This window comes from Bubalus kerabau, chromosome 8 (genome assembly GCF_029407905.1).
Source record: "Bubalus kerabau isolate K-KA32 ecotype Philippines breed swamp buffalo chromosome 8, PCC_UOA_SB_1v2, whole genome shotgun sequence".
NCBI classification, from domain to species: domain Eukaryota; kingdom Metazoa; phylum Chordata; class Mammalia; order Artiodactyla; family Bovidae; genus Bubalus; species Bubalus kerabau.
In genome coordinates, this window is record NC_073631.1 from 117,470,475 (window position 1) to 117,494,680 (window position 24,206).

The 24,206-nt window shown below is 45.3% G+C and overlaps 1 protein-coding gene and 1 long non-coding RNA gene across 4 annotated transcripts in view; one reads left to right on the forward strand and one right to left on the reverse strand.

The window, feature by feature from the left end:
* Positions 1-10,351, reverse strand: part of RHEB (Ras homolog, mTORC1 binding) — a 52,578-nt gene extending 42,227 nt beyond the window's left edge. Inside the window, exon 1 of one of the 3 annotated variants that reach the window (XM_055591307.1) lies at positions 10,165-10,351. In XM_055591307.1, coding sequence (XP_055447282.1) covers positions 10,165-10,216 — 52 coding nt within the window. In that variant the 5' untranslated portion in view covers positions 10,217-10,351. The remainder of the gene's footprint in view (positions 1-10,164) is intronic. The other 2 variants (XM_055591308.1, XM_055591306.1) reach the window with 2 other exon arrangements.
* Positions 10,352-10,998: 647 nt separating this feature from the next.
* Positions 10,999-12,820, forward strand: LOC129658777 (uncharacterized). Its single transcript, XR_008717513.1, has 2 exons — positions 10,999-11,489; positions 11,659-12,820. It is a non-coding gene; the product is annotated as an uncharacterized LOC129658777 (long non-coding RNA).
* Positions 12,821-24,206: the final 11,386 nt, after the last annotated feature.

The following is a 24,206-nucleotide window of genomic DNA, read 5'->3' on the forward strand; positions in this document are numbered from 1 at the left end:
TGTGGCTGCTACACACTCGAGCATGGCATCACCTGGGGAAAAAGCACTCGTGTGAGGGTGTGGGAAGTGGTCTGAAACAGGCAGCTTTATCGTGGAATGCCATTTTTACCTGTAAGAACGACCAACAAGCTATTGCTGTTCCAGATGCGGGTCTCTGGCAGACACCTTCTCGGAAATAAAAGAAAGGAGACTCTCATTTCAAGAAAAACTGATAGCATTTTGCCAGCAATCAAACTTGAACTTTCAAGAGGAATTCTGGAAAATCTGCATCACTCAGGGTGATCTTAACTACTTCCCAATATTTAATTTTTCTGATAAGATGGGTGGTGATGTTACAAGATGTCATTTAAAGAAACAGTTGTATACTGAAATGTGTTGAAATGTGGCAAGATCGGCAAAAGAGTGAACCAGTATTTCCAACTGACTGGATCTTAATGACCCAGATAACCATGATGGTCTGATCACTCACCTAGAGCTAGACATCTTGGAGTGTGAAGTCAAATGGACCTCAGGAAGCATCACTACAAACAAAACTAGTGGAGGTGATGGAATTTCAGCTGAGCTTAAATTTTTAGCTGAGCTGAAATCCTAAAAGATGATGCTGTTGAAGTGCTGCTCTCAACATGTCTGCAAATATGGAAAACTGCTGGAAAACTCAGCAGTGGCCACAGGACTGGAAACGGACAGTTTTCAATCCAATCCCAAAGAAAGGCAATGCCAAAGAATGTTCAAACTACTGTACAACTGAGCTCATCTCACACGCTAGCAAAGTAATGCTCAAAATTCTCCAAGTCAGGCTTCAATAGTATGTGAACTAAGACCTTCAAGATGTTCAAGCTGGATTTAGAAAAGGCAGAGGAACCAGAGATCAAACTGCCAACATCCGCTGGATCATGGAAAAGGGAAGAGTTCCAGAAAAACATCTACTTTTGCTTTATTGACTATGCCAAAGCCTTTGACTTGTGGATCACAACAAACTGTGGAAAATTCTTAAAGAGAATTCGTTTAAAAGAATGGGTGGTGGGAATACCAGACCACCTTACCTGCCTCCTGAGAAATCTGTATGCAGGTCAAGAAGCAACAGTTAGAATCAGACGTGGAACAACAGACTGGTTCCAAATCGGGAAAGGAGTACATCAAGGCTGTATATTGTCACCCTGCTTATTTAACTTATATGCAGAGTACATCATGAGAAACACTGGGCTGGATGAAGCACAAGCTGGAATCAAGATTGCCGAGAGAAATATCAATAACCTCAGATATGCAGATGATACCACCCTTATGGCAAAAATAGAACTAAAGAGTCTCTTGATGAAAGTAAAAGAGAAGAGTGAAAAAGCTGGCTTAAAACTCAACATTCAAGAAATGAAGATCCTGGCACCTGGTCCCATCACTTTATGGCAAATAGATGGGGAAACAATGGAAACAGAGAGAGACTTTCTTTTCTTGGGCTCCAAAATCACTGCAGATGCTGACTGCAGCCATGAAATTAAAAGACGCTTGCTCCTGGGAAGAAAAGCTATGACCAACCTAGACAGCACATTAAAAAGCAGAGACACTACTTTGCCTACAAAGGTCTGTCTAGTCAAAGCTATGGTTTTTCCAGTAGTCATATATGGGTGTGAGAGTTAGACCATAAAGAAGGCTGAACGCCAAAGCACTGATGCTTTTGAACTGTGATGCTGGAGAAGACTCTTGAAAGCCCTTTGGACTGCAAGGAGATCCCACCAGTCAATCCTAAAGGAAATCGATCCTGAAGATTCATTGGAAGGATTGATGTCGAAGCTGAAGCTCCAATACTTTGGTCACCTGATTTGAAGAGCTGACTCATTGGAAAAGACCCTGATGCTGGGAAAGATTGAGGGCAGGAGGAGAAGGGGATGACAGAGGATGAGATGGTTGGATGGCATCACTGACTTAATGGAAATGAGTCTGAGCAAGCTCTGGGAGATGGTGAAGAACAGAGAAGCCTGGTGTACTGCAGTCCATGGGGTCACAAAGAGTCGGACATGACTCAGCGACTGAACAACAACAATGTACCACATTCCCAAATCAGGTGTGGGTAGAAGATCCACGCGAAGTGCAGACAAGTCAATGGAGTTCAAAGGTACAGAGTGAAAAAACAAAAAAAACCTTCAAATGATTTCAGATAGTACAACTAACTTCTAAGAAACTTCCACTTACGGTGTCTTCGTGAGTATCAGAGAGTGTGTGTGTGCGTGTGTGCGCGCGCGCGCACACGCTCAATTGTGTCCGACTCTTCATGACCCCATTGCCTATAGCCCTCCAGGCTCCTCAGTCTGTGGAATTCTCCAGGCAGGTTGTCATTTCCTACTCCAGGGGATCTACTCGACTCAGGGATTGAACCCATATCTCCTGCATTGGCAGGCGAATTCATTACCACTGTGTCACCTGGGAAGCCTGAGTATCAGAGAATAGCCACAATCACCCAAAAATGTATTGTATTAGTAATTTAATGTGACAGTATTAAAATACTCCTCCATTTCCCAAGTACCTATCTGGCAGGTTGGATTTCCCTTATATACTTTATATAAAGATATATATTGCAATGGAAGGAACTCAGAAGCAGATAAGAGAATTCAAGTGTTTTTTAAACCAGGCGTTGAAGACACTTGCAAATTTGTAAAACAAAATCCCACTTGCCTTTTTTTTTGCAGAAATTGATAAGCCAGTCCTAAAATTCCTATGGAAATACGAGGGACTCAGAAGTTGATCTTGAAAAAGGATTAAGTTAGAGGGTTCACACTTCCCTATTTTGAAACTTACCATAAAAAACAGTAATCAAAATAGTGATACTGGCACAAGGACCAACACACAGATCAAAGGAGTCCAGAAAAACCCTGTATTTACCCTCACGGGGGTTTTTCTTTTTTGTAATTTATTATGTAATGTGAAATGAGTTTCTATTACCACCTTGTAACTGTTTTCAAAGGGAAGAGGGACGAAGGGGAGGGGCTTTCTTCTCCATTGAAACAGAACTTCCATTTTGAGGTGGATCACTTGGTTTTTGACAAGGACGTCTAGACAATCCAATGAAGAAAGAACAGTCTTTTAACAAAGGTGGTGGCACAACTTGGTATCTACATACAAAAGAATCAAGTTTTACTCCAATTTCCCACCATAAAATTTAGCTCTGAATAGATAATAGACCCAAATGAAAGAGATAAAGATTTAAAACATTTAGAAGAGAATATAGTAGTAAATCTATACAATGGTTTCTAAAATATGACACCAAAAGTACAAGTAACAAAATAAAAATATAAATAAAATGGACTTTGTCAAAATTGAGAACTTTTTGCTTCAAAGGAAGGCCACCTTCAATAAAGTGAAAAGAACCCACAGAATGGAAGAAATTATTTGCACATTGTATATGACCCTTCACAAACTCGTAAGGATGGCTAGTACAAGAAGGACGGATGAGCTAATTAGTGTTCAGTCACCAGAAGTGTCCGACTCTTTGCAACCCTATGGACTGCAGCACGCCAGGCTTTCCCATCCTCCACTATCTCCCAGAGTTTGCTCAAATTCATGTTCATGGGGCATAGTCAATGAAGCAGATGTTTTTCTGGAATCCCTTTGTTTTTCTCTATGATCCAATGGATGTTGGCAATGGTTCCTCTCCTTTTCCAAACCCAGCTTCAACATCTGGAAGTTCTTGGTTCCGTAATGCTGAAGCCTAGCTTGAAGGTGAGCATTACCTTGCTACTATGTGAAATGAGCGCAACTGTAGGGTAGTTTGAACATTCCTTGGATTGCCCTTCTTTGGGATTGAAATGAAATTCGACCTTTTCCAATCCTATGGCCACTGCAGAGTTTTCCAAATTTGCTGGCACTTTAACAGCACCATCTTTTAGGACTTGAAATACCTCAGCTGGAATTCCATCACCTCCACTAGCTTTGTTCGTAGTGATGCTTCCTAAGGCCCACTTGACTTCACATTCCAGGATGTCTGGCTCTGGGCGAGTGACCACACCATCATAGTTATCCAGGTCATCAAGGCCTTTTTTGTACAGCTCTTCTGTGTATTCTTGCCACCTCTTCTTAATCTTTTCTGCCTCTGTTAGGTCCTTGATGTTTCTGTTCTTTATTTTTGCATCAAATGTTCCCTTGGTATCTGCAATTTTCTTGAAGAGATCTCGTCTTTCCCATTCTATTGTTTTCCTCTATTTCTTTGCATTAAGAAGGCTTTCTTATCTCACCTTGCTATTCTCTGGAACTCTGCATTTAGTTAATTACTAGAGAAATGCACATCAAATTTACAATAAGGTATTGCCCACACCCATCAGAATGGACATCAAATCTACAAATAACAAATGCTGGAGAAGGCGTGGAGAAAAGGAAAGCTTCCTACACTGCTGGTAGGAATGTAAGCTGGTGCAACCACTATGGAAAACAGTCTGGAGGTTCCTTAGAAAACTACAACTAGGGCTGCCATATGATCCTGCAATCGCACTCCTGGGCGTATACCCCTACAAGACAAAAACTCTAACTCAAAAAGATACACGTACCCCAGCGTTCATGGCAGCACTATTCACAGCAGCGAAAACATGGAAGCCATCTAAACGCCCACTGAGAGATGAATACAGAAGGTGTGGTACAGACAGACAGTGGACTGTTACTCAGCCACAAAAAGAATGAAATGATAGCATTTGCAGCAACACGGACGGACCTACAGATTACCATACTAAGTGAAGTTAAGCCAGACAAAGAAATACAAATACTCTAGGATATCACTTATATGTGGAATCTTAAATATGACACAAATGAAGTCATTTATGAAATAGAACAGACTCACAGACAAACTTACCATTAAAAAGGGGTAATGGTATGTGCGGAAGGGATAAATCATGAGTTTGGGATTAGCAGATACAATTATATATTGAATATAAAATACACAAGTTCCTACTGTATAGCACCCTGGAGAAGGAAATGGCAACCCCTCCAGTATTCTTGCCTTGAGAGTCCCGTGGACAGAGGAGCCCGGTGGCCTACGGTCCACGGGGTCAGAGAGTCGGACACAACTGAGCACACACATGCTATGTAGCACGGGGACCTATGTCCAATGGCCTGTGATAAAACCCAGTGGAAAAGAGGATGAATACACGGGTGCGTGTAACTCAGTGTTTGCTGCACACCAGAAACACAACATTGTCAGTCCACTATGAAAAATGAAAGAAGTGAAGTCGCTCAGTTGTATCTGACCCTGTGTGACCCCACAGACTGTAGCCCTTCAGGCTCCTCTGTCCATGTGAGTCTCCAGGCAAGAATACTGGAGTGGGTTGGCATTCCCTTCTCCAGGGGATCTCCCCGACACAGGGATTGAATCCAGGTCTCCTGCACTGCAAGCCACCAGGGAAGCCCTGTGAGTCGACTATACTTCAATAAAAATTTTTTTTAAATTAAGATAATAAAAATAACAAAATTAAATAAAAAGATAGATGATTAGAAGTGTTGGTGAGGATGTGGAGAGACTGAAACCGATTTCAATTGTTAGCTGGAATGTAAACTGGATGAAAAAGTTTGATGGTTCTTCAAAACATTAAACGTACAATTACCATATGACCCAGCAATTACAATTATACTCCTAGAAGTATACCCAAAAGAAGAGAAACATGTCTACACAAAAATTTCACATACAGAAAATATGTAACAGGAATGCTCCTAACAGCATTATCTGTATTAGCCCAAATGTAGAAACAGACCACATGCCCATCAGTTAACGAACGTATAAATAGAATGTGGTATATTCAAATAATGGATTATTATTTGGCAACCAAAAGGAATGAATTACTGCTACCTGCTTCAACACGGAGGAACCTGGGACATATTTATGTTAAATGAAAAATGCTAGGCATGCAAGGCCATGTACAGGTGATTCCATTTATATGAAATGTCCAGAATAGGTAAATCTGTAGAAACAGAAAGATTAGTGATGCCAAGGGGTGAGGTGAGGAGAGGATGGGAGGGGACTGCTGCTGAGTACAGCGTTTCTTCTTGGGGGATGAAGGGAGGCACAGATTGCTGTAACTCGCAGGGACATCACATTAACATTTGATATAACAAAAAAAGCAGGTTCACAGATATACAGAACTAACGTTTAGAACTAGGGAGAGGCAATACGGCAGCAGGAGATTAAGAGGTACAAACTATTATGTGCAAAACAAGCTCAATACATTGTACAACAGGAGGAACATACAGGCAATATTTTATAGCAACTGTAAACAGAGAATAGCCTTTAAAATTGTGAACCACTCTACTGTACACCTGTAACTTATATAAATATGATACATCAACTATACTTAAAAAAAAAAAATCTAGGGACTTCCCTGGTAGTAGAGGATAAGAATCAACCTGGCCAACGCAGGGGACACAGGTTCAATCCCTAGCCAGGGAAGACTCCACATGCCATGGAGCAACTAAGTCCGCAAGTCACAACTACTGAAGCCCAAGCACCTGGAGTCTGTGGTCCACAACAAGAGAAGCCCCTGCTCACTGCAACTAGAGAAAACACACGCAAAGCAACAAAGACCCTGCGCAGCCAAAAAAAGAAAAAGTCTATGAATATTGTATTAAGCGCTGGAAAGTCAAAATTACAAATGCAAACTCTGAATATTTCTTGTACAGAACAATGAATGGCACTGAAAGAAAAGTTAATTTCAAGCTTCAGCACAAGGTGGTCACCACAGGACTATCCCCACCCACAAGTACACGACTTCACAATGTTATAAAGCACGTGAACATACAATTTCACATACTAATACATTTTATACATGGCAAACAATCTCTAACTTTACAAGTCCTCAAAGCCATGTGTTAGAAAAGGATACGCTAATTTAAAAATATACAGTAAATCAGCATACAATTGGATGGTATTCTACTGGGAATAAATTTAATGATATCTTTCCCTGTGAAGTAGCCAAATCAAAGGACGCATGTTCTTTACTACCTAAAACATTTTGACAAGGAGGGTAATGATTTGAGATACTTTTACTGAAATGCCTTTTACCACACCATAGAATTTTTTCATGTTCTCTCTTAAGATCTTTCATATTCCTTTGATCCCATCCTGTTTGTTAACCTCCGAGAATAACATATGACAATCTTTTGATTGCTGTGGTCTAATGGTAAACTCGATTATCAAACCTCTCTGTGTAACATTCCAGTGAAAAATATGCCAGATTTTATTTGAAGATGGTTGTTAACCTGACACTATTAACTTTAGCCAGATTAAGTTTAGTTACCTCCTATCACAGGACTACTCATTCAGTTACCTCCTATCACAGGACTACTCATTTGTATTAGAACAATGGACGTCAGGAAGCTGGCACATTTGGCTACCACCGAAACAATTCATACAAAGCACTCCCTGCAAGCCAGCCTGCGCTGCAGGTGACGTGTCCTTAAAAGCTTAACACTGTCAATAACAGGAAAGGTGCTTCAGGAAAAAAAAAAAAAGTATAAATTCTCTGAGAATTCTGTTTTTCTCACTGGTAAGTTTTTTCAGTGTTTTAAAACAACACAAAATTTGAACTCCAAATCGTAAAACAGTCATTGCACTTAGTAGCTTCATCTGAAAGCAAACCATCATGTCTGACTCTGCGGCCCCATGGACTGTAGCCCACCAGGCTTCTCTGTCCATGGGATTCCCCAGGCAAGAATCCTGGAGTGGGTTGCCATTTCCTTCTCCAGGGGATCTTCCCGACCCAGGGATTGAACCCGGGTCTCCCGCATTGCAGGCAGACACTTTAACCTCTGAGCCACCAGGGAAGCCCACACTTTTAAAATAAACTCACAATGACAAGTATTTTACGAGTTAAACTGGCATACGATATATAGTCAAGAGAATATTCTAAGAAAGATGCGGTTTTGGGCTTAGACTTTTCCCACCACTCTTTTACCCCCAGTCAATATGACACTACAGTTTAGCATCACCGTAACACAACCTAGGAACACAGGCACTCAGACTTCTCTACTCTAGCATCACTGGCAAGCAGACATGTCAGTGAACTCAGAAGTCTGTAATTCTCTGAAGAGTGGCTAGGATGTGGAATCAGGGAACTATCTCCGTTTCTGATGCTGGCAAAACAAAAGAAGCCCACAAACTACAAAAAGTCCTGGTTCCTAACAAAGGTAAACAATGGTAAAATCAAATGCAAAGAGTGGTAGTCATTGAACCTGTGCAAAACACATTTTAATCATCACCACGTATGAAAATAAATATGAACACAATGGAGCTGGGTTTAGCAATAGGAAGGCATAGAAAACAGGGACTGGACCTGCTCTGGGGGCCCCTGGAGGCTAATCCAGCAGTGTTTCATGAACAGCGGTTTAGAATAAACGCGAAGTGAAGGCACATGGGTGGTGTGTCACCTCTGGGTCTTCAAGAGGATGGCATCAGAAGGCAGGTAAGACACAACTGGTTTCAACTGGACCTAGAGAACTTCTTTAACAAACAGTGATAAAATGCTAGACTAGATTACTGGCGACTGGAATCACCATCTCAAGAATTTCAAGGGGTAAATAAGCCAGGATGTTTGGGACATTCTCTTCAGTTGAAAGCAGGCAGCCCAGGTAATTCATGTCACCTGTAACTTCAGACACTGGTACATTTAACTAGTGGGCACTCTGAGGAGATAGAACTCATTCAAGAGACAGGAATGTCCGAGTCCCACTCTTCACAATGCAGAGGAGGAAAAGAGAACAGAGAAGCAAAGGCTCTGAGATACAGACTGCCGATAAATGCGGTAGTTCCATATGGGCATTCGGGGCTGTTAGAGACTTGAAAAGCTTCCATCTGACGCCGGTGACTTGACGGCTGCAGTTAAGACTATCACCTCTCCTTGCCCCCCACGATTACCGCATCTCACAGGAGTTACCCCCAGGGCTCCTGGCGCCCCTTATCTGTACACAAGAGTCTCTCAGCCTCTCATTTGATATCCCCCCCCCCCCCAGCACTTTGACAGCGAGGTGATAAAAGGGTGAGTAAGCACGCCGCAGCTGATCTTGGTCAAAGAGCACAGACCCTGGCACTGACCGTGGAAAATGGGGGTGAAGAAGCAGAAGGAAAAGCGAAAACGGGGAGTTCGGCCAATGAGCAGGCAGTTACCAGCTTTCCCAGGGCAGTTCGTGTCACCTCCTTCTGCAGTCACCACAGACTCCGAACCCCTGCCCTCGCCACCCCCACCCTACTGTGGTCAAGTGCGCCCTTTTCCTTGGACAGCTACTTCTCAAAAACAACACAGAAAGATAAAAGTAATTTTTCCAGACTTCCGGTTGTCAAAGACAATAAAAACCTCACCCTGAAGCACGGTTAAGTTCAACGGTTCTGTTTTCTCCCTCGTTTTCTGGCATCCTGTCCACCACCTTCCACCCCAGACCACCTGTGTTCAGGGTGGAACAAGCGACTGCCACACTCAGTTTCAAATATATGTCAACCTTTGGCGTGGGGTGGGGAGGGGTACTTTCGAATTACTTCGACATTCTGGTTACAAGTATCTGACCTTATTTTTTCCTCCCCAAAGGAAAAAACAGGACACCAAGAGGGCAGAAATTTCCCTTTCTCTGCCCTCCTACTTCGGTCGCTGGCAGCATCTCGGGGGGCTTCCGAAGCGGGAGGTTGAGGGGGGCGGGGGGCTCTTTCGAGTTTCTTCCTAGGAAACTGGCTCTCAGCAGCCAAACGTCCTCTGAGCTCCCGGGTTTGCTTTAAAATGTTGAAACTTCACAAGACAGAAAAATTACGGCTAAAGAGCCACGTCCTTTGTTGAAGCCCCACGGGTTTTAATTTTGCGGTGAAAAAGGCCACCAGCAACAATCACGGACTGCTCCCCGCGGGGAAGGGGGGACAGGTGCGACTCCGGGGCTGTGGAGGGCCCTGCGGCGGGCGGCGCGGCGGCCGACCCGGCCCGGCCCGATCCGACCCGAGCGCCCGTTCGCCCGCGGCCTCCCACACGCGTCCCCCGCGCTGCCCCGCGGGCCCGGCCGCGCCGCCGGCCTCCGCTCCAAGATGGAGGTGGCTGCGACGGCGGGCGGCCGGTTACGAAACGCGCGGCCGCCACATGGCCGCGCCGGCCCCAAACTTGGCCGGGCCCCGGGCGAGGCTCGGGGCCCGGGGAGCTAAGAGGCCGCGCGGCGCCCGCCACTCACCCACAGACCGGTAGCCCAGGATCGCGATCTTCCGGGACTTGGACTGCGGCATCTTGGCGGCCTCCTCAGCCCCGGGTCAACCACATCAACCGCGGCGGCGGCGGCTCCTGCGCTGCGATCGGCGGCGGCCGCGCCGGGGCACAGCGGCATCCAGGGGCGGGGCGGGGCGGGCGGGCGGGCGCGGCTGCCTTAGCTTCTCGCTAGCGCGCCCAACCGCCCGGAACCGCCGCGCGGCCCCGCCCCCAAACACGCCCACGTGACCGCGCGACGCCGCAGGCGGCTCGCGTCAGCACCGCCCTCCCGCCGCCGCGGCCCCTTCCCCCAAACGCACGGGGTGTGCGTCGGGAAGTGTTTTACTTTAAAGGGAAAAAGAGGGGACGCCGAGATGCCCCTGGAATAGTCACGACTAAAACTCGCTGCGTCATGACCCACCCACCGTCTTCCGCCGCTTTTTAATGACGCCGGCTCTCCCCGAGCGCTGATTGGACAGTTCCCATCCGCCCGCGCGCTGACGCGACGGAAACTCCTTCTCCCATTGGGGGGGCGGGCGGTGAAGAGGCGGGCCCGGAGGCGGGGGCTGCTTGGCCCGGCAGCTAAAAATAAACGCCGACTGGGAGCGCGCGTCTGGGCGCCGGTGAAGTTTGGAGGCTTCGAAGTTCGGAGGGGCTGGAGGCGGGTGGGAGGGGCTGGAGGCGGGTGGGAGGGGCGGAGAGAAGCTGCCTCCCCAGGGATTGGTCAGATCACGGGGAGGGGGCGGGGAGACGCGTGGGAGGTGCGGTGATTGGTGGGCCGCTGAGCGGTCCCGGAACTCGCGCCCGCTGAGCCCTTAAAAGGCACGACGCGCGTGGCGGGTGCCTTGTTGGGCTGTTGGTTGGCGGGTATCTTCCTCGTGTGTGTTTTTTTGTTTTTGTTTTAAAATTGCTGCATTGGCTTTCGTGAGTCTAGGTTGGAGAATGTAGGTGATGACGAAGCATCAGCCATGGGTGAAGGACCATGGGAAGAATGGAGTATGCGTTCATTGAAAATGTGAACGCGTTTCATGAAAAAAGCGTTCTCAGTTCTCATGCATCTCCTCAGTTCCGGTCTTAACCCTGGCGTTTGCGGATCCCACACACCTCACGGGAAAGGAACAGCGCCGGGTCGACGCAGGTTTAACTGTCAACGCCTGCATGGCTAATTGAGTAAGGCAGACTTAAAACACTCGCCGTTGTTAGCTGAGAACTCGCCAGAACCGTCCTTCCAAGGGGATTTAAGACCGATGAGCCGGCGCTCTGACGTGGGCTGACTTCTCCGCTGAAGGGACGCTGCTGTATTTCCCTCCAGAGGTGCCCTGACAACCCCGTTTTCAGTGGTGCTGGTGAAGGGTGTCTGGGGGTAGCACCAGTCTTGGCGTGCAGGGAGGGACGCCAGCTCGGGAGGCCTGGATCATGCGGCAAGAAGGTGAAAACCGGGCCCAGGAAAACAGGATGCGATCAAAGCTTTCTATCATGCTAGGTATTCTTGTCCATGGAGGTTGCTGAAGAAGCAAATACCTGCTACTCGTACTAAAGTCCTTCTGTCGTCCTCGGGCTGTCTGGCAGTGTTGACCTGCCTGCTTAAGTGGGACCACCGCTCTCTGGTCATGGCCTCGCCCAGTGAGCACCGAGGAGAAGCCCCCAGGAAACCGAGCGGCAAGGGCAGGATTCTTGGGTTAGGAAGATTTAGAGGTGACAGTCCCTAGGACTGTCGCGGTGCTGGGTTTAGAACACTGACGTTGGGGCACAATCCTCCCACTGCTCCCTGCTCACTGGAGAGTGCGCGTTGCACATTCAGGTCCTGGAGGGGGGCGTCTTACAGCTGAAACCCCAGGCCACCAGTTGGACATGAGAAAATCTTTCAAGTTGTCTTTTTTGTTAATTGATTTTTGCATTCCACCCTGTAATTAGTTGAAATAATTCTAATTAAACAATTCAGGCCTTAAAATGGACTCGCCAGGGAAATGTATAATTTTTGTCCTGTGAATTGGATGCCTCTCCTTCAGTATTTTTTCCAGGTGGCATAGTGGTAAAGAATCTGCCTGTCGAGGCAAGAGACACCGGGTTCTGTCCCTGGGTCAGGAAGGTCCCTGGAGTAGGAGATGTCAACCCGCTCCAGTATTTTTGCCTGGGAAATTCCATGGACAGAAGAGCCTGGCCATGGAGTCACAGAGCATGATGCGATTGAGCCAGTACCCACTATAGTATTTTGAACTAATGGTACCAGACTCCCCAGTAGGTTGTGAAATCAGCTTAGTGGTTGTTTTTTTTTTTTAATAGAAGAACAGAATAGAAAATAATTCCTTGCATAGTAAGGGTGAGTATTGTTTCATGACACTTTTGTTGTGTGTGTATATATATTTATATGTGCTATGTATATATGTATTGTGTACTGCATTCCATTGTAATATGTATTTCTTTCTGTGTGTTGCCCCAAAAAGTTTGAAAGCACCGCCCTAGCCTGAGAAGTCCAGACTTAGGAGTCCAGACCGAGAAGTACAGTTGTAAATGACAAATTCATTCGTGAAATATTCCAATTGTGTTAAAGCCCATTCAGGCCAGACCCCGGAGTTCTGGCGATTCCTTTATTCCAGAATGGGGAGAATTTCCTTGGTTTAAGAAATAACTCAGATGACCTGAAATATTTGGGATTGGTGTATGAATTCACATAGAAATACCTGACTGCTGCCAGACCATATAGGATAAGAGACCAGATGGGAAATGCAGGCAGGGCCTTATTGGGGCTCATGCTGCAGCAGGAAGGAGAGAGAAAGCAACAAGTGCCCTTGCTTGGGGGGGAGGGGTGGCTTGGTGGTCTGCCCATCCCCTTGGTGATGATGGGTGGAGGGATCATCCTTCTTTCCTCCTGACACTCAGAAGCAACCATTGGGTTTTGGCCTTCTTGTCTCTTACTGTTGATAATTCTCCCCTACAGTGCACGTGTGCAGCTACCTTTCAGTTCAGTTCAGCCGCTCAGTCGTGTCTGACTCTTTGAGACCCCACGGACTGCAGCACACCAGGCCTCCCTGTCCATCACCAACTCCCAGAATTTACTCAAACTCATGTCCATTGAGTTGGTGACACCATCCAACCATCTCAGTCTCTGTTGTCCCCTTCTCCCACCTCCAGTCTTTCCCGGCATCAGGGTCTTTTCAAATGAGTCGTTTCTTCCAATCAGGTGGCCAAAGTATTGGAGCTTCAGATTCAGCATCAGTCCTTCCAGTGAATATTCAGGACTGATTTCCTTTAGGATGGACTGGTTGGATCTCCTTGAAGTCCAAGGGACTCTCAAGAGTCTTCTCCAACACCACAGTTCAAAAGCACCAATTCTTTGGTGCTCAGCTTTCTTGATAGTTCAACTCTCACATCCATACATGACTACTGGAAAAACCATAGCTTTGACTAGACGGACCTTTGTTGGCAAAGTAATGTCTCTGCTTTTGAATATGCAACTATCTTTAGTCCCTTGTAGTTTCTCTGTGACACCCCACTCCAATACTCTTGCCTGGAAAATCCCATGGACGGAGGAGCCTGGTGGGCTGCAGTCCATGGGGTCGTGAAGAGTCGGACAAGACTGAGCGACTTCACTTTCACTTTTCACTTTCATGCATTGAAGAAGGAAATGGCAACCCACTCCAGTGTTCTTGCCTGGAGAATCCCAGGGACGGGGGAGCCTGGTGGGCTGCTGTCTATGGGGTCGCACAGAGTCGGACACGACTGAAGCGACTTAGCAGCAGCAGCAGCAGCAGTTTCTCTGTGTTCTGTTGCCCAAGGAGTAGGAGAGGAGATGAGGAGACATCTGTCCAGGTGCGAGCACTGCAGGAGAGGGTCCAAGGTCCCAGCCTATCTCAGAATGTGTCCCCCACAAAGATATGTCAAAGTCCTAACCTTCTCAAAATGTAATCTTATTCGGAAATAGAGCTGTTGATGATATAATTAGTTAAGATGAGGTCAAACTGCAGTGGGCTTCCGTGATGGCTCAGTGGTAAAGTATCCACCTGCAGTGCAGGAGCCACAGGAGACACGGGTTTGATCTCTGGGTGGGGAAGATCCCCTGGAGCAGGAAATGGCAACCCACTCCACTATTCTTACCTGGAGAATCCCATGGACAGAGGAACCCTGGTGGGCTACAGTCCATTGGGTGGCAAAGAGTCAGACACCGAGGAGGGTGGGCCCTAATCCAACATGACTGGTTTCCTCACAAGAGAAGACGAGAGACACACACACACCCACCCACTAATGTACGATGGAGGCGGAGGCTGGAGCAATGCCCCTCCCTGGATACTTCAGAGGGACGGAGCCCTGCTTCTCTCTGCAGTTGGGGGGTGTTTATACTTCGGACATCAGAACTGTGAGAAAAGACGTTTCAGTTTACAGTACTTTGTTAACAGCAGCCCTGAAAAAAGAACCCATCACCAGTCTTCAAGTTGTCAGTAGATTTTCATTTAAAGTTTGACTCTAGTTTCTGCCAGGCTGTGGATGAAACCAACCTTCTTCCCAACACCCCAAGCCAGTGTGCACCTCCTGGGAGTGTTTCCCTAGGCGGGTGCTAGCTGCCCTGCAGAGCAAGTCCTGAGAGTCCCTGTGTGGTCATCGGGCACAATGACTGAAGGGGAACACCATGCTCCTAAGAGCTGGCACAGCAGTACCCGGGGAAGCTCCAGGAGAACAGGAGGCCAGGTCCTTGCAATAAAATGTGGTGGCTTGGCCAGCAAGGCTTTGATTATGACTGTGTATGCTCTTCACGTGTGCCTTAGATGTGGAATTTAATCACAGTGCTTATAAGCCACCGAAAGTTATAATTATGGTTTGAGGGACCATTCACCATTGGTTCCTCCTCCTGTGTGAAGTGTTCTCAGTGTTGGGCTTTATCCAGTGTGTTGGGACCTGGAGCGTTTAACATGCAGGGAGGAAAAAAGAACTTGTAGGTTTTTTTTTTTTAATGTTTTTATTTATAAATAAAATAATTGAGCATGGAAGAACTGATGCTTTCAAATTGTGCTGGAGAAGACTCTTGAGAGACCCTTGGACTGCAAGGAAATCCAACCAGTCCATCCTAAAGGAACTCAACCCTGAATATTCATTGGAAGGACTGATGCTGAAACTCCGATACTTTGGCCACCTGATACAAACAGCCGACTCATTAGAAAAGAGCTTGATGCTGGGCAAGATTGAGGGCAGGAGAAGAAGGGGGGGGACAGAGATGAGATGGTTAGATAGCATCATTGACTTAATTGACATGAATCTGAGCAAACTCCAGGAGATAGTGAAGGACAGGGGAGCCTGGTGTGCTGCAGTCCATGGGGACATGACTTAGTGACGGAACAAAAAAACCTATGTAGTATATGGATTGACTATGACATACTCATGGCAGCGTGTTGTGACTGGGATGATAGGTGTCCTAGTGGGGTTTCCACAATAGGGAGGGGCCATCAGTGTGGCCCTCACTGTTCAGTGTGTAGAATATTGTAATGGATTCCTTTTCACATGTCTAGTTCTGAGGAATTACAGAACATATTACCTCAGTTCTGCTAAACTGAATCTCACAGAATGGTCATGGGTCTTAAAAGTTTTCCAGTTCTCTTACGCTGTTGGTGGGAATGCAGACTAGTACAGCCACTATGGAGAAAATGTGGAGATTCCTTAAAAAACTGGAAATAGAACTGCCATATGACCCAGCAATCCCACTGCTGGGCATACACACCAAGGAAACCAGACTTGAAAGAGACATGTGTACCCCAGTGTTCATCGAAGGACCGTTTTACAGCAGCCAGGACATGGAAGCAACCTAGATGTCCATCAGCAGATGAATGGATAAGAAAGCTGTGGTACATATACACAATGGAATATTATTCAGCCATTAAAAAGAATACATTTGAATCAGTTCTAATGAGGTAGATGAAACTGGAGCCTATTATACAGAGTGAACTAAGCCAGAAAGAAAAACACCAGTAGAGTATGCTGCTGTTGCTGCTAAGTCGCTTCAGTTGTGTCTGACTCTGTGCGACCCCATAGACAGCAGCCCACCAGGCTCCCCCATCCCTGGGATTCTCCTGGCAAGAATACTGGAGTGGGTTGCCATTTCCTTCTCCAATGAATGAAAATGAAAAGTGAAAGTGAAGTTGCTCAGTCATGTCTGACTCCTAGCGCCTCCATGGACTGCAGCCTACCAGGCTCCTCTGTTCATGGGATTTTCCAGGCAAGAGTACTGGCGTGGGTTGCCATTGCCTTCTCTGCCAATACAGTATACTAACACATATATGGAATTTAGAAAAATGGTAACGATAACCCTATATGCGAGACAGCAAAAGAGACAGATGTATAGAACAGTCTTTTGGACTCTGTGGGAGAAGGTGAGGGTGGGATGATCTGAGAGAATAGCATTGAAACATGTATATTATCATATATGAAACAGATCGCCAGTCCAAGTTCAATGCATGAGACAGGGTGCTCAGGGCTGGTGCACTGGGATGACCCAGAGGGATGGGATGGGGAGGGAGGTGGGGGGGGGGTTCAAGATGGGGAACATATGTACACCCATGGCTGATGCATGTCAATTTATGGCAAAAACCACTACAATATTGTAATTATCCTCCAACTAAAATACATAAAAAATAAAAGTTTTTCATTCAAAAAGCCCATGAATTATTGATGAGAATAAAAATGCAATATAAGTGTACACTAAGAAAAATAACAGGCTGCACTTCTTCCTTGTGTGGGCTCTTTGCCAACTATGTAAAAGGTAAACATGGTAACCTAATCATATCTTACCAAAAAATGACCAAACGTTTTTCCAAAAAGGTAAAAGTTGACAAGGGGCTTTCCTGGTGACTCAGTGGTAAAGAATCCGATTGCCAATGCAGGAGACCTGGGTTCGATCCCTGGGTTGGAAACTTCCCTTAGAGAAGGAAATGGAAACCCACTTCAGTATTCCTGCCTGGGAAATCCCATGGACAGAGTAGCCTGGTGGGCTATAGTCCATGAGGTCGCAAAGGGTTGGACACAACTTAGCGACTAAATACACACAAAAATTGACAAGAGCATTAAAAATACGAATTCATATCCACTATTGTTAATGATAACAGCGTAATTACACCTTGATACTAGCTAATAAAGTAGTAAATATCCCTTAACAAATAGTGAGATGTTAAAAAACTGAGCATCCAAAACACTAAGGCAGATTTTACAAATATTTCTGTAACTTTTTTTCCTCTTTGGAAAATTTCAAGTATGTATAAAAGCAGAGAGATTAGTGCGATGAACCCCAGACCACCCACCCCCTGCTTCATTCCGTTTACCGACACTCCCATTTCCTGCCCACTATTTTCCACCCACATGTGGATTATTTTGAAGTAAGTCCTGCATGTCATACCATTTCAAATTCATTTATTTCAGTATTTTCTCTGAAAGATGGCTCTGTGTGTGTGTGTGTGTGTGTGAGATCTTAGTTCCTCCACCGGGGACTGAATCCAGGCCCACAGTGCAAGTGCAGAGTTCAAACCACTGGACCACCAACGAAGTCCCTAAAAGATGACTTAAAAAAAAAAAATGCCATTTTTGCTCTGAAAAACAAAGAAGCCCATTAAGGAATCCTGAAATGGCAACCCACTCCAGTATTCTTGCCCAGAAAATCCCATGGATGGTGGAACCTGGTAGGCTATAGTCCATGGGGTCGCAAAGAGTCGGACACGACTGAGCTACTTCACTTTACTTTAGTACCACCAAACAGCCAGACTATTCCAATGTCTCTTAGTGCATCATCATTTTCTTTTACAGTTTGTTTAAATCAGAATCTAAATAAAGTTCATATGATGCAGTTGGTTACTATATCTTGTCTTTTAAAAAAAAATAAATAAACTATCTTTTAGATGTACTGAGTAATTGGGAAGATAATGTGAGGATCCCCCCATACCCTGGGCTCAGTCTCCTCCCTCTCCCCCACTAATCAATAGTCCACATTAGTGTGGTACTGTTCGTTAACAATGATCAATACAGGTTAGGTTAGTTAATTCTTACTGACTAAATTTCATACATTATTCAGATTTCCCAGTTGTCCCCTAATGCACTTTTTCCGGAACACCCCATCATGCCTCCTTAGGCTCCCCTTGGACATGACCATTTCTCAGACTTTTCTTGTTTTTGATGACCTTGAAAGTATGAGGCATTCTTTCAGGCATGATTTTGTAGCTTGCTCCTCAATTGGGATTTGTCTGATGTTTGTCTCAGACGTGAACAGGGTGTGCGGGTTTTGGGGGGAAGACCACAGAGGTGAAGTGCCATTCTCATCTCATGGAGGGTGGAGCATCCCCACGTGACCTGCCACTGGATGCTGTCCTGGATCGCCTGTCTGAGGTGGCAACTGTTGGCTCCCACACAGGCGAGGTCCTCTTTCTCCCTTTCCATGCTGTACTCTGGAAGGGGGTCACTGTGTGCAGCCCTCAGGGACTGGCGAGTCAAGTTAAGCTTTTCCCTAGTGGCTTCCTGCCTGAAGAATTTCTTTTAACATTTCTTGTAGTCTCCTGGCAACAAATCCAACATTTATTTATCCGAAAATTGTCTTTATTTCTTTTAACTTTTTTAAAATGGATTTTTCCCCTATTTTTAATTAAGTAATTTTTTGGCTGCTGGGGTCTTCACTGCTTTTCAAGAGCTTTCTCTGCAGCAAGTGGGGGCTACTCTTCTCATTGCCATGGTTCTGTCGTTGCAGAGCACTGGCTCTATGCGTGCTGCTGCTGCTGCTGCTAAGTTGCTTCAGTCGTGTCTGACTCTGTGCGACCCCATCATGGCAGCCCACCAGGCTCCCCCGTCCCTGGGATTCTCCAGGCAAGAGCTCTAGGCGTGCAGGCGTCGGTAACCGCAGCACCCAGGCTCCCCTGTCCCTGGGATTCTCCAGGCAAGAGCTCTAGGCATGCAGGCGTCGGTAACCGCAGCACCCAGGCTCCCCTGTCCCTGGGATTCTCCAGGCAAGAGCTCTAGGCATGCAGGCGTCGGTAACCGCAGCACCCAGGCTCCCCTGTCCCTGGGATTCTCCAGGCAAGAGCTCTAGGCGTGCAGGTGTCTGTAGTTGCAGCCCCCAGGCTCAGGAGTTGGCACTCGCAGGTTTAGTTGCTCCACAGCACGTGGTCTCTCTCCAGACCAGGGATCAAACCCATGTCCCCTGGACTGGAAGGCGGGTTCTTACCCACTGCACCACCTGGGAAGTCTCTCTTTAACTTTTTATTTTGAAATAACTATTGATTAACAGCTTACTTAACTTATATGCAGAGTACATCATGCAAAATGCTGGGCTGGATGAAGCACAAGCTGGAATCAAGATTGCCAGGAGAAATATCAATAACCTCAGATATGGAGATAACACCAGCCTTATGGCAGAAAGCGAAGAAGAACTAAAGAGCTTCTTGATGAAAGTGAAGGAGGAGAGTGAAAAAGTTGGCTTAAAACTCAATATTCAGAAAACGAAGATCATGGCATCTGGTCCCATCACTTCATGGCAAATACATGGGGAAACAATGGAAACAGTGAGATGGTTTATTTTGGGGGTCTCTAAATTCACTGCAGATGGTGACTGCAGCCATGAAATAAAAAGACACTTGCTCCTTGGAAGAAAAGCTATGACCAACCTAGACAGCATATTAAAAAGTAGAGACATTACTTTGCCGATAAAGGTCCATCTAGTCAAAGCTATGGTTTTTCCAGTAGTCATGTATGGATGGGAGAAAGCAATGGCAACCCACTCCGGTCTTCTTGCCTGGAGAATCCCATGGACAGAGGAGCCTGGTAGGCTGCAGTCCATGGGGTCGCTAGGAGTCAGACACGACTGAGCAACTTCACTTTCACTTTTCACTTTCATTCATCGGAGAAGGGAATGGCAACCCACTCCAGTATTCTTGCCAGGAGAATCCCAGGGACGGGGGAGTCTGGTGGGCTGCTGTCTGTGGGGTCACAGAGAGTCGAACACAACTGAAGCAACTTAGCAGCAGCAGCAGCATGTATGGATGTGAGAGTTGGACCATAAAGAAAGCTGAATGCCGAAGAATTGATGCTTTTGAATTGTGGTGGTGTTGAAGACTTTTGAGAGTCCCTTGGACTGCAAGGAGATCCAACTAGTCCATCCTAAAGGAAATCAGTCCTGAATATTCATTGGAAGGACTGATGCTGAAGCTAACTCCAATACTTTGGTCACCTGATGCGAAGAACTGACTCATTGGAAAAGACCCTGATGCTGGGAAAGATTGAAGGCGGGAGGAGAAGGGGACGACAGAAGAGGAGATGGTTGGATGGCATCACCGACGTGATAGACATGAGTTTGAGTAGCTCCGGAAATTGATGATGGACAGGGAAGCCTGGCGTGCTGCAGTCCACGGGTTTGCAAAGAGTCGGACATGACTGAGCGGCTGAACTGAACAGAAAAAAATAGTACAGAGATGTCCTATGTACTGCTCTCCTGATGGTAAATCCTACATAAATGTAGCATGATATCAAAACCAGGAAATATAAATTATATGATCCACAGAACTCAGAGTGTACCAATTTTACGTGTGTGTGTGTGTGTGTGGTTCTGTTCAATTTTATTACATTCGTGGATTTGTGTAACTGAAACCACAATCAAAATACAGAACTGTCCCATCATCACAAAGATCTCCCACATGTTATTTTATCCCTCTACATTTTTGAAAGTTTTGTGTTTTTTTTTGTTGTTGTTGATATACTATTTTAGGTAGACAGTGGTGTGTGTGTATGTGTCTCTGTGTGTGTTTTACTGTTTAAAGATGTTCCAGTTTCTGCTAGCCTCCATTTTTTTCTGTTGAGAAATCAACTATCATCGTGTTAATTCCTTTATGTCCTATGCTCCTCGCTACCCATCTCCTTTTTAGATTTTGTCTTTATTTTTGGTGTTTAGAGTTTTACTGTGATATGTTTGTGTGTAATTTTCTCTGCTTTAATGCTGTTTAAGATTTACTCAGCTTCTTAAATTTGTGAGTTACTGTTTCTGATCCAATTTGGAAAACTTCCCAGCCAATGTTTCAAGTATTTTTTTGCCCTATACTCTCTCCTCTCTTATTCTGGGACTCCAGTTTCACACATATTATGCAATTTGATAGTTTTCTACCAGTCACTAAGCCTCTGTTTATTCTTTTCTCTATTTTTTTTTCCTGATTTCTAATTTAATAATTTTAAAAAATGGGGGTAACATTTTCTTCAGTTCTAGGATTGATCCTTTTATAATTTCCACCTCTGTCCTGAAGTTCTCCTATCTCTCCCCAACATATACCTGTTTTCTGTAGGTTCTTTAACATACTTATCACAGCTATTTTTAAATCTTTTCTAATTGTAATGTCTGAATCATTCATCAGTTCAGTTCAGTTTAGTCACTCAGTGGAGTCCGACTCTTTGCCACCCCATGGACTGCAGCATGCCAGGCCTCCCTGTCCATCATCATCTCCTGGAGTTCACCCAAACTCATGTCCATTGAGTCAGTGATGCCTTCCAACCATCTCCTCCTCTGTTGTCCCCTTCTCCTCCCACCTTCAATCTTTCCCAGCATCTGGGTCTTTTCAAATGAGTCAGCTTTCACATCAGATCACCAAAGTATTGGAGTTTCAGCTTCAACATCAGTCCTTCCAATGAACACTCAGGACTGATCTCCTTTAGGATGAACTGTTTGGATCTCCTTGCAGTCCAAGGGACTCTCAAGAGTCTTCTCCAACATACAGTTCAAAAGCATCAATTCTTCGGCGCTCAGCTTTCTTTATAGTCCAACTCTCACATCCATACATGACCACTGGAAAAACCATAGCCTTGACTAGATGGACCTTTGTTGGCAAAGTAATGTCTCTTTGTTTTAATATGCTGTCTAGGTTGGTCATAACTTTCCTTCCAATGAGTGTCTTTTAATTTCATGGCTGCAGTCACCATCTGCAGTGATTTTGGAGCCCAAAAAATAAAGTCTGACACTGTTTCCACTGTTTCCCCGTCTGTTTGCCATAGGTCTGCTTTTGAAGAAAAACTATGTATTTTTGGCTGTGCTGGGTCTTCATTGCTTTGCATGGGCTTTCTCTAGTTGTGGTGAGCAGGGGCTTCTCTCCATTGTGGTGTGCGGGCTTCTCATTGCAGTGGCTTCTCTTGTTGTGGAGGACAGGCCTTAGGTATACTGGCTTTAGTAGCTGCAGCCCTGGGCTCAGCAGTTGCAGCTCCAGGGCTCTAGAGCGCAGGCTCAGTAGTTGTGGTGCATGGGCTTAGTTGGTCTGAGGCATGTGGCATCTTCCCGGACCAGGGATTGAACCCATGTCACCTGCATGGCAAGGCGGGTTCTTATCCACTGTGCCACAGTGAAGTCCCACAAGTCTGCTTTTATTGAAAGACTTTTCTCTTGATTATAGGTCATTTTTTGTTTCTTTTCACATCTACTAATTTATACTTTATAGTGGCCATTATGGATGAAATGAATCTTGATATATGGTAGTTTTATCCCTCTAACCTTGTTCTTATTTTTCAACATTGTTGTGACTAATCTAAGATCTTTGTCTTTTCACGTGCATTTCAGAATCAGTTTGTCAATTTCTACAAAAAAAGCCTGCTGGAATTTTGATTGGCATTATTTTGAATCCATAATCAATTCTGGGAGGACTTACATTTTAGCAATATTGAGTCTCCTGACCCATCAGCAAAGTGTATCACTCCCCTTGTTTGAGTCTTCATTCATTTCTCAGCAGTATTTGGTACTTCAATGTATGGGCTATATATATCTTTTATCAGATTTATTCTAAGTATTTCATATTTTGATGCTGTTATAAATGGGATTTGGAGTAGGAAATGGCAATCCACTCTAGTATGCTTGTCTGGAGAATCCCATGGACAGAGGATCCTGGTGGGCTACTGTAGTCCATGGGGTTGCAAAGAGTCAGACACGACTGAGCATGCACACATGTAGTACTTAAGATACTACATGTTAGACTGTGGCCTAAGCATTTTATGAGCATTAATTCACTGAGCTTTTAAAACCTTCATAATGTCCCCATAGGGGGCTTCCCAGGTGGCACTAGTGGTAAAGAACCCACCTGCCAATGTAGGAGATGCAAGAGATGTGGGTTTGATCCCTGGTTCTGGAAGATCCCCTGGAGGAGCACATGGAACCCACTCCAATATTCTTGCCTGGAAAATTCCATGGACAGAGCAGCTTGGAAGGCTACAGTCCATGGGGTCGCGAAGAGGCAGACGTGACTAAGTGACTGTGCACACGTAAATGGGATTTAAATTTTTCTATTTTTGATTGCCTGTTGCTTGTATACAGAAATACAATTGATTTTTGACTACTGATCTCTTACCCAAAAACATTGCTAAACTCACTAGTTTTAGTAGGTCTTTTTGTAGAAGTCCATTAGCTTTTCTGTGTTGATGATCATACAGTTTTTACTGGGTGCTTTTCATTTTGGATGCTTTATATAATTTTCTTGTCTTCTTGCACTATGATCTGGAATAGCAGTGGTGAGAGCAGATACCCTTGTCTCGTCCTTGACCTTGGGGAGTAAGCAGTACACATTTCACCGTTAAGTGTGGTGTTTATTTGCTTGAGGACAAGATACAGTTGGTTCAGACTCTCCTACCTTAGCAAGAGATGTTTGTATCCGAAATCATCTTGAAAAAAAAAATTGGTATGCCAGTTTTATTCCAGAAATGGCCTATCAACAAGACAAGGGCTTCTATTTTGAGTAAATACCCCAGGGTTTGAACTCCTGCTCTGCCTCATAAAATCTGGCAAGCCATGCAACCTCCGTGTGCCTCCAGAGCCCGCCAACGGGCTGGGTCAGGCTCCCCAACTAATGCTTGGGGAGGCTTCACCTGTCTTCTTGTCCCTTTACTTTGCATTCCTTCTTTTCTCTTTTGGGACTGGACTAAATACTTGGTTCTGTCTTCAGTGTGTATTCTCTCATGCAGTATATGAGATGGCATTGAATATAAACTTTCCTCGTGGCCTTGTTTTCAAATTATTCTATGATATCTACTTTTCTCTGAATTCTTTCATAATAT